The 10,805-nt window shown below is 39.4% G+C and overlaps 1 protein-coding gene across 1 annotated transcript in view; it reads left to right on the forward strand.

The window, feature by feature from the left end:
- Positions 1 to 10,541, forward strand: part of LOC119008131 (complexin-2) — a 51,244-nt gene extending 40,703 nt beyond the window's left edge. Inside the window, exons 3-4 of the mRNA XM_037078201.1 lie at positions 3,810 to 3,985; positions 4,275 to 10,541. Of these exons, the coding sequence (XP_036934096.1) occupies positions 3,810 to 3,985; positions 4,275 to 4,472 (374 nt within the window). The 3' untranslated portion in view covers positions 4,473 to 10,541. The remainder of the gene's footprint in view (positions 1 to 3,809; positions 3,986 to 4,274) is intronic.
- Positions 10,542 to 10,805: the final 264 nt, after the last annotated feature.

Here is a 10,805-nt window from a genome sequence, read left to right on the forward strand (position 1 = left end):
CGCCCTCCTCCACCCACCAGCTGAGTGCTAATTTGTCATCCTCAGGTTTGCTGCCACCACACAGCGCTGCAGGGCAATTAGGACCACGGTATGAGCCTGCTGCAGAGCAACAGGACCCGCCACCCCTGGGTTCACAAACACCAGGGGGGACCACACGGTCCTTAGAGCCACATTTCTTCGGAGTAATTGACTTCAGTCCCTCAGAAATGTTCTCTTTTGGCTCCTTGAAGAGGCAGTAATTCAGGCTTTTATTGCCACATAACACTAAACGACCACAATATATCTGAGAGGGTTGATAGGATTGGTAATCAGCACTAATGTTCGAACCATTAATGTTTAATGACCTTTCTGGTTTCCAAAAGTTACTTTCAGTCCTGTAATGATCACAAACTAAAACCTCCACACTGAAGTAGCTTAAAAACAACACTCAACACTAATTTTCCACCAGCTCAATCAGACTGATCAATTGACAGTATAATTATTGAATTAACAAGTTTACCTTTCTTAGATTTTTTTTAATGTGAGGTTTGTAGAACAATTACATTTTTATTTTTCTCAAACGCCTTCCAATACATGACCACGAAACGACAAGAACACGAGCTTGATCATTGATTACTTTCAGTGACGATTAACCAGTCCATTAGTCTGTACAATGAAAATGATGACAAATGCATGTGGCTCCTGAAGGAAAGCCTTGTTGTTGAACAGCTCAGCCTGGGGTTGAACTGGTAAATGTACTTTTTACAAATAGGAGTATCATCTAAATCAAATGTGTCAAAATCCATACTCGTGATCGAGGAAAATCCTCATTTGGTGGAAAAAAAAAAAAAAAAAAAAAACGTGATGGAAAATACAGATCTGAAACTCCTCTGAGGCTATTCTGTCAGTAGTTTTCCAATTAACAATAAAGCGACTTCTGATCAACCCCATAGTCACTGATAGCTTCAGATTATCACTGCCCATTCTGAGTACTAGTATGGATAAAGTACTTGCTCATCCCTAACTCAGACTCAGCTCCACAATGCCAGAATGCCTGTTAATGTCAGCAAAGTAACATGTCTCAAACAATTTGGAAGATAAGTGGTAAATTCATGTATGTCTTTAATCTTAGTCAGGCTTTTCTGGCTGAACTAAAAAAATCAACATTTAACTGCTAAAGTTTGTATGTTCCGATGAAAGGCATCAATTTGTGTTTCAGGGGTATCTTGTCATTAATTAAAACATTGTAGAATGCAAGGAGAACTTTCAACCTGGTAATGGATTCATTTATTTATTGTAATTTACCCAAAGGTATTTCACCCAGAGGCCAAAATGTTTAACCAACAATAGACAGATATTATATTCCCATAAATCAGAGGCTTGGCTAAGAAAATCTTCATTTTTGCAAAACAAAAAGACATAGTACCGCTTGAATGAGCCCTAAAACCTGGTTCCCTTGTATCAGAGTAAATGGATTTATTTTTTATTTGATAGGCTTGTGGTTAAATGCCTGATTTAAGATATGTGGTTAATGCAAGAAGCTTTTACGTTTTCTGCTACGACATAAAATACCTAAGTTGATTTTAAATGTGTATATGTCTAAAAAAATGGTGTGTTCTTACAAGTCGCTATATTATCTAAACAGTTTGTTGGAGACATTAAACGTCATTACACCGAACAACTAGTGACTAGTCTGTTTCTGCAGAGGGACAATAATCCAAACTCCAAGTGGAAATATTACCAGGATGATGCTAACTTTCCAGTTAGCACATACAAGTATGTCATTGCTCCAGCAGTCTATTAAGACATTTTGATAAAATCTCTGTTGGCACTTAAATGTGAGTAAAGAGGGAACAACAGAACTATCCACACTTTATGGAATATGTGAAGCACTTAAAACAATGGAATTTGCTTTGATAAGTCTGTCTTTAGCCTCTCATTGATTTAGCTTATAAACTCAAGCTTGTTTGCAGTCAATCCCATTCAGTGAGCCGATGAATCATTGATAACTTTGATTGCAAATGCTGTCAAGTAACCACATAAGCAAAGACATAATTCTGTTTTCCAAGATGTATTTATTTCAGATACCGTTCTGAATGGCCAAAGCTTTCCATTGTTCATACTGTCGCCTTTCCTCATAAATTTCCTCCATGGTGAAACGTATTTAGCCATTATTCTGGCTCTGGCTAAAGAAAGATGCTGGATGGTAAACCACACCGTCATCCAGGCGCTCCTCTCACCAGTGCCTCAGAGGCAGATCGATACTCAGATGAAGTTTTCTCTCTGCTGGAGAATCCATAATTCATACACGCTAAGGTGGTCCTGTATTTACTATCGATCAGACGGAGGTAACAGCAGCAGTATCGATAGGCCTGAGGGAGTCGCTTTCACGTCTAGAGAGCAGCTTCCGTCATAGATAAAGACGTGAGACGTTTTAGGAGGCAGAAGCAGAGAAAGTGCAGAGGGAACTGGAGGCGCCTTTGTGCAAGGCACATCTGGTGGACCTGCTCTGTTTATTACTTTCATCATGATAGACATAGCAAATACAAGGGATGAGTAGTGCACCATTATCTGTGTCTGTCTGTTTAACCAGCTAGATTATCTGCATCTGTACCATGCTAATGGGAAGTGAGGTTTAACTGGAAGTTGTTCATTTGAGCCTGTAATGGATATGGGTTGATCAGAGCGCAGGTCAATGATTTTCCTTCATCACAAGCACGATAATTGACACACTGGAGTACTTGGATGATAAGTACATTATCTCAACCCAAGCAGATACACACACTGTATATTTTGAGAAAAGGCATAGGAAGATGTTTTTGGTTTTTTTTTTCTTTTACTTTCCTTTAATTTATGACACAAAGCTGTGAACGATTTGGGTGGCAACTCAATTGTTTTGTCACTTATCAATCAAAAACAACATGTCAGAAAATAGCGGAAAATATCATTGAGACCTTCAAATTCTTAGAAGTCCAAAACCAAAGTAATAGGTTGAGTGTGTGTGTGTGTGTGTGTGTGTGTGTGTGTGTGGCTTACAGAAGTTGCTAGTGGTAAGTTTTCTGTCAATCAACCAAACAATCTATCTAATTCTTTCATTGCTGGTCCACATAACCCGAGGGGTGAAAAATGATATATTGGAAGGAAATTAGATTTGTGACCTGATTGAATCTTTATACATGTAGAATAACAACACATTTCGAATCAGCACCAGTATTGTGATAGTGTTGAGTTGTGAGATAAACTCTCCTCATTTGCTTCTCTTTGAAATTACTTTTCTTTCCGGGTTTTCATGAATCCATCAGAAACTCTGAAAGCTTAACCTCGTTGTTCGACAAACGTAAAACGATTTCCTTTCAAATCACCATCGGTTCCTCATAATGTTAAACTCAGTGTAGTTGCTACTGTATATAGAAACGCAACAGATACATCCAAACAAAGGGTGACTACCTGGGAGGATGAGGAGGCACAGGTAGTGCTGACAGATGGCCGGCAGCAGAGGGAAGAAAATGTCTTCCTCTGTCTCTGTTGGTCTTTGAAGCGTTTCCAGTTGGCTCTTCGTCCTCTGTCTTGTTTTCCAAGATGCCTCAAGGATCGACAGGGAACCCCGTCGGCACATAATCCTCAGAACTGCTAACATATAGTGTTTATAGTTGAAGATGAGAGACAGACGCGGGTGACACCATATGTGACATTATTGTCTAGACGTTGCCAAAGCCTGGCACCGCCGAGGTTAACATAAGCTTGTTTCTCTTCCACAGATGCAACTGTTTTACGGATATTTATTTTGTTTATGTGTTTACCGCCAATTTCTGAATCTCTTTTCCGTCCAGGGGCCACCAAAGACATGGGCAAGATGCTGGGTGGGGAGGAGGAGAAGGACCCGGATGCAGCCAAGAAGGAGGAAGAGCGACAGGAGGCCCTGAGGCAGCAAGAGGAGGAGAGGAAGGCCAAACATGCCCGCATGGAGGCAGAGAGGGAAAAAGTACGGCAGACCATCAGGGACAAGGTAGAGACTGTCTTTTAGTCTACAAATGCTCAATGAACAATTTTGCAGTGTGGAAACAAGTGTACCCTGGAGTTTCCTAGAACCTAAACACGAGTTGCGTAAGTGACATGACCGATTATCATTTAAGCCTAACCAAACCACGACTGTTTCACCAGCTGAGGAGTCTGGATTGAGAACATATGTGCAACGTTTTTACAGCTGTCAACTGACCCTTCATAGTTTTCTTTAACATGTCATTCACCCAGATTTTCTTTCCCCACATATCACCTCCTGTCCTGTCTGTGTGCAGTACGGGCTGAAGAAGAAGGAGGAGAAAGAGGCGGAGGAGAAAGCGGCCATGGAGCAGGCCTGCGAGGGGTCGCTGACACGCCCGAAGAAGGCGATCCCGCGGGGCTGCGGAGACGACGACGAAGAGGACGAGGAGAGCATCCTTGATACTGTCCTCAAGTTTCTGCCCGGACCTCTACAGGACATGTTCAAAAAGTAAAAAAAAAAAACAAACAAAACAAATCAAACGAACCCTAAATTCAGGGTCCAGTCTGGCCTGGGCCAGGCTGTGGGGCAAAGGGAGGCGGGGATCTTTGCGTTGGGGACTTTGGGTGGAGTAAAGTGTTGCAGGTTTGGGGAAATGAGCGACTGAGGGGGATAGGTTTGGGTGTTTTTACAGGTTTGAGTGTAGATCAGGAGGATTGGGGAGGGGGGGTTCTTGCCAAACTGTTAGAGGCTACACACTGCCTTTCTAGAAATCTTTTACTTTGTTCTTTTCTACTCCTTGACGATTGCGTCATCCTCTCCCTTTTTATTTGCCACAGTTGCTGTACAACCTTTCAACTGCCACTTAGCACATTTCTTACAATTGGTATGTTTTTTGTCCTTTTCCTGTTGTTTTTTTTTTTTTACACAGACTGAGGTCAGACATTTTGATCGGTTGGCCATCATCTGTTGCCAGGCAATGATGAGCAACGGAGACCAGTATTCCCTTAAAGAAGGGCAGCGGACGCTTCTGTCCTCTCGCTTCTGTGGTTTTTCAAATGGCACTGCCACCATGTTTTCCAGTAGATGGAGCATGTTCTGTTTACTTCAGTGGGTGTTTTCTACTTTTATGAACCTGGTGTAGGTCTTTATATTAAAAAAACAAAAAAAAAAATCAGTTTGAGTTTTTAGGACATGTGCCTTCATATCATCTCCTCCAGCAGAGGAATTGTAAATGAGGGTTTCATTTTCAGTCAAACAGGTGCAAAGTTGTTGGTAGCATGTTGGCACGGGTTCAAGGGTACAACACTGGATGCTTTTGAATAATGCATTTGATATGAAGTTTGTTAGTTGGGATATTTGGGGCTTTCCAGAAACAAGTGATCAAACTAAGTAGTAATCCAAGACCAAGAGCCTTCACAGTCCACAAAGCTATTAAAAAACTTCCAGTGTTACCTTCACAAAAGCTAGACTCATTCTAAGCTTTTTAGCTAGTTAGACGGCCATCATCCTGGAAAAGTAAAATGTGAGGTTTTGAACGTGTGACAAATTCATGTCAAGACAGAATTGTCAATGTTAAAGATTTTGGAACAGATTTTATTTAGTTCAAGGTATCATCCAGGCAAGCAAACAAGACTAATTTGATCTTGTTTCTATCACTGCTGTTTTGCCCAGATTTAAAAAAAAATTAAAAAGTAGTGTGGTCCCTATAGACAATCAAAACACTGACAACTTGGAAATAGTGGGAGTAGCCAGTACTGTACACGTTGACATTTCCTGTCATTCCATCTATGGTAAAAAGTGGTTAAAAGTGGGTTCTTGATTGCTATTAAGTGTTATTTAAACTTATTTATTTACATTTTTTTTTCTTTTTTTCTTCTTCACACATGAATGCAAATGCCAGGCAATGTCTGGCTGTTTCTTTTTTACTTAACTGAATTACTGACATTACTTTTTGTGAATGTGCTGCCAGTTTATTTTAATGCAACTGAAATAGTGATCCAGTTCACAGTCTTGCATTCACATTCTAGTTAACCTTTTGCAGCTCATCTTTGAATGCTTATGTTCACCTTGATTGAAGTTCATCCACATTGAGACCAAAGAAATACTGGTGAGACCTTACTATTTCTTTTGTCACCGCCGAGACGAAGACTTGCATGCCAAACCTGTAAGCCTGCAGGAGAAACACAGCAGCCTGTTCAGCGTGTGCATGCATCCCAAAGACCACCACTAAATCGATACTCTCCTATATCCTCCTGTTTTCCAAAAGTATTCCATGACTAATAAAACTAGATAATTAAACTGTAGACTGAGCCTGAGAAAACTGGTGTGAGTCGTCGCATCTCACTGCCTGAAGAGCTCCCTTAGAGCCGAGTATATTCTGCATCCTGCATCTCTTAATCCAATGAAATATCATAGTGATTTGTCATATAGACTTTAAATAGATGTATTGTAAATGGACACAATCTATATTTAGTGAAACTACCTTAAATATATGGACATTTATTGGTAAAAACAAAGCATGTTCCTAAATGAGCCGGTGGCTTTTCAGTGGTTAGTTATGCGACGATGTACAGTGAATACATTGTTCCATGAGTTTGTAACTTAACATAACATTTCGGATTAATAATGATGAAGTTGTCATAAGCACTATGAAAGCATTTTTATTTTTTATTTTTCCTTTTCTAGCTCAGATAGGACTTTTCACTAGACAAAGCCATATTGTTTAGATTGCAATAATACTAAAAACGATAAAAAGAGAATAATTCAGCATTGAAAGTCAAGTGTCTCATGTTTGTTTTCTGTAAAATTAGAAAAAAAGATATTTGCATATCTGTTTGTAAATCCTCGCCATTCTTGTATCTTTAAAGTTGTATACTAATGTATACACATATGTAGAAAAAAAAAGCCATTGTTCTTACTGTCTCTGTGTACTACATGTGTACTGTAAGTGTGTGTTTATATGTGTGTCTTTCTACGTGTCTGTGATGTGGGACCATGTCGCCGTTGATTCATATAGTCCTGGTTTATACTACGTAAATGTGTCTTTGAACTATTTTGTGCACAGGCAGAAGCTGGGGCAGCTTCCCAGTTGTGCCATGTCTGAAAAAAATACTTAACACATTCCTTTCAAATGTTGAGCATGCAAATGTTTGGTAGAGATGAGAATACACCAAATGTCAAAAGACAAAAAAAACAGACAATTTCCTGTTTCTGTAGGAGTCTCCAGGCAACAGAATACGTGCATTGGATCCAGAAAGATTGGCTGTGCGATGGAGTTGTTGAGTGTTCAGTGTTCTTTGTTGTCTGAGGTTTGGTGAAGCTTAAGGCCGTGATCAAAGTGTTATTCAGCTGAGACACAAAAATCATCCATGAGTGTCGCTGACAAAAAACCTAAGCTGTCTCTGTTCTACATTATCCACCGTATTCCTAGCTATTATGATACTTTGTGCGAATTATGAGTGTGACTAGAAGCATGTCGTTTCACTTAACTGGAACCAGCATTCACTATAGTAACAGGACGCTTATACTTGTTTTAGAGTGAGTGAATGCGCATTATTCAATATTGAAAATCAACCTAGGCGACTTTAGCGAGGGGATACTACTACAGTTATTGTCATTAGTTAGCCCACCTGGGTATCACTTCTTAAGCCTCACAAGTACCGCCAGTTGGTCAACAACAGCTGCAGTCCATTGTCAATATCTACACTGTTTCGCTTGAGTCATGTTACTGACACATTGAATATCGTTCTCAAAATGACGTGACTGTTGCAGCACACCAGAGATAGGCTGCACCATACGCTCGGTTAGGCTCAGGCAAGAAAACTACTTGGTTAGGGTTGGGAAAACTTTGTGGTTTGGGTTAAATAACTATCTTCAATAACTTCAGTCATGACTTGACTTTTGGTTTCATAGTCTCCTAAATGAAAGTCCCGTTCATCTACTTCACCTGACTTCTTCCTTTCCTGCTGTAATAATTATCACAGCCCTGAGAGGTCTCCACCAAACAAGGTCCATGAATATAGGTCGTTATAAGTTGCTTTCACAGTCATGCATTTAATGACCGGAGACTTCGCCAGTCACATGTTGGTTCTAATTAATTTGATTGAAACACATGATTTGGCTTGAAGTGATCACGGCCTTAAGACAACTCTGAAAATCATGGAAGGCTTTGGAAAAGAAAACGGGAACGTGCAATTTGAGAAAACATAAGTATAGATACTGTAACTAAATTATTAGCTTGCTAACCCATGTGTAGTGCTAAACACTCATTTTTCATTTCAATGTAAAATACGTCATGCAAATTGTCTCTATATAAGAGACCAACCTGCAGAGAGATTTATTTTAACGCTGTCGCTTTTCTCATTATCATAAACTAACCACCCATGTTAGAATATTGCATGAGTGTCAGCCACATAGATTGCAATTGTTGAAGTGAGGAAATTCAGACAGATTTTAGTGCAGTGTGCTTTGTTTGCGTTGGCTGAAGAGAATCACCATGATTTATTTTATTGATGACTTTAACACAGGGATTTCTACAGTTCCTCCTGCCAGGTGCCAGGCCAATTTCACCTACAGCGTGTGGATTAAGTTTATTCATTCTTGATATCCAGAGCGGATAGGAAGAGGTGGGACATAAATCCTGGACTAGGCTTTATTCACGGGCCCTTCATGGAAACTACAGCCATACACCCTCCGTATGTAAAATAGTCTCTCAGTGGGACTCGTCTCAAGGCGTCACAGCATGTGAACCGCCTTTCAAAAGGGCTATTACCATGTCATCTATATGTGAGGTTAGTGGTAACTCATCTGTCACATCTGTGAAGTGTGGTTGTTTTAATTCATTCTGGTTGCATGAGATAGTTCAGTGTGGAAAATTGTGTTTGTAGAGCCACTGTGGCTTTTCAGTTGAGATAAATCCATGAGTTGTTAGATAATAGTGTAAAAGCAGGGGGTATAAACATTGAGTATCATATTAGATGTAATAAATAAACTGTATATTTTGCCAACACAGAATTAGATGTGGGTGAATGAGAGAGATGAAGTGTAGATTTTGACATGAAAAGCCTCAAAGACATTAAACAACTACATCAAATCCGGGCTGGTGTTACTCTAAAACGTCTTAATGTTACCATGAATGGGATGGTTTTAGGGGAGGCCGAGTCTGAAGAGATAGCAACCTGGATTATCAAAGCATCTTCTGTTGTCAGGAGCCCAGAAACACTCTTTAAACTGGCTTTGCTTGGAGCTGCCATTCAAAAACACCAGTACACCTTCCGCCTAAAATAGCAAAGATTCTCCATTAGGTTTGGTGATATTTCTCATGACTATGTATCAACACAAAATCATTTTTACTGGCAGTGTCAAAAGACATGCCATCAATGTTTACTTCTTGAATATAACTGTTAGAAATGCAAAGAGCGACTGAAATGGCGATTTTGGAATAAAAACTTTCCTTTAAATGTTATCGTTCAGCTCCAAACAAGGCTGGACTTTTCTGAACACTATAATGATGTCATAACTTTTTTCGTAACATTTTTACGTACACTTACAAATATTGTTGTAACTGCCCTGCTGATTCCTGCCAATAAACCAAGAAGAGAAAGTGTCTTTCTCACCCCAGTTGCCAGAATTAAATGTTGTCAGCTCACCAAGGATAAGTTCACATTTCTATGAATTATACTTAGGCTACCATATTGCAATTGCAACAAAATGTATCATAGTCACATTACATGTCTATGACCTGGATGATGTCGGAGTTTGGCATAGATTTTTCAATATTTGTATGCAAGAGACCACTGTATACTTTTAAGGTGATCTCTAACAATTTCCAGATGCATTTGTGGTTGCAAAAAAGCACTTCAAACCAAACCATGATCTTTTCCTAACCCTAACCAGGTGTTTTCGTGTGCCTAAACCTAACCACACAATAAGCATAGTTTTGTCAACGTAAGAATTAAAAATCTGAACCTGAAGAAATGTAAAGTTGCAACATATCTGTGGTTTGCAGAAACGTGGCAACATTTATTCTGGTAATTAGCTGGGTGAATCTTACAGAGAAGCTCATCTTATCATGTTGTTTACGTTCTCTCTAGTAGAGGTCCAGGATTTGGTGAGCTCTCGTTAGTTGTGAGCACAAGTTACTGTGAAGAGAAACTCTCTGAAAACATTCCAGTCGTCTTGGCATTTGCACTAGAATACGTTGAAATGTTACACTAACAATGGTTATGGCATCGTTAAGAATCAACTCTTGTAACTACGTGTATAATTTTTTTTTTGTTTTTCTCTCCTCCAAACGGTAAAGTTGAAAGGTAAAATATGTAACTGCCTCCATAGTGACTGAAGTATAATACATGGCAGCGATCCCTTTAGTATGGCTATTTTGGCCAACCAACAAAATTGGTGTGCACAGGTTTGCTGATGATGTGACCTTGTCTTGCACTAGCTCTCTTCACTGTCCCATGAGGCAGCTGGAGACCCCATGTGGAAGCGGCTGGAATTGACATAGTAAGCAGCCAAGATTGTGAAAACAAAGAATGGATGAAAAAGGGGATACAATTACAGAGAAAAGGGATTAAAAAGGAAAAAAAAAAAAAAAACAACTGAAAAAGGGAATGGATTCCTACAATTCAATTCAGATGGTCTTTCTTTTTTAATTCAGGGTGACAATAATTTCAGGGTTCAGAGGTTAAGAATGTAAAATATGAGTTCTTATGCTATTTTCCCTTGATTGCATGTCATATACCCTGTGTGGAGCCCAATCACTGTAAAACTGTCTCATCGATGGAATTGAATCATTCTTTTTGGAAACTAAATGCATAACACTAATAAAAAATGTTTATAAAAA

Source organism: Acanthopagrus latus, chromosome 18 (assembly GCF_904848185.1).
Source record: "Acanthopagrus latus isolate v.2019 chromosome 18, fAcaLat1.1, whole genome shotgun sequence".
Taxonomy (NCBI): domain Eukaryota; kingdom Metazoa; phylum Chordata; class Actinopteri; order Spariformes; family Sparidae; genus Acanthopagrus; species Acanthopagrus latus.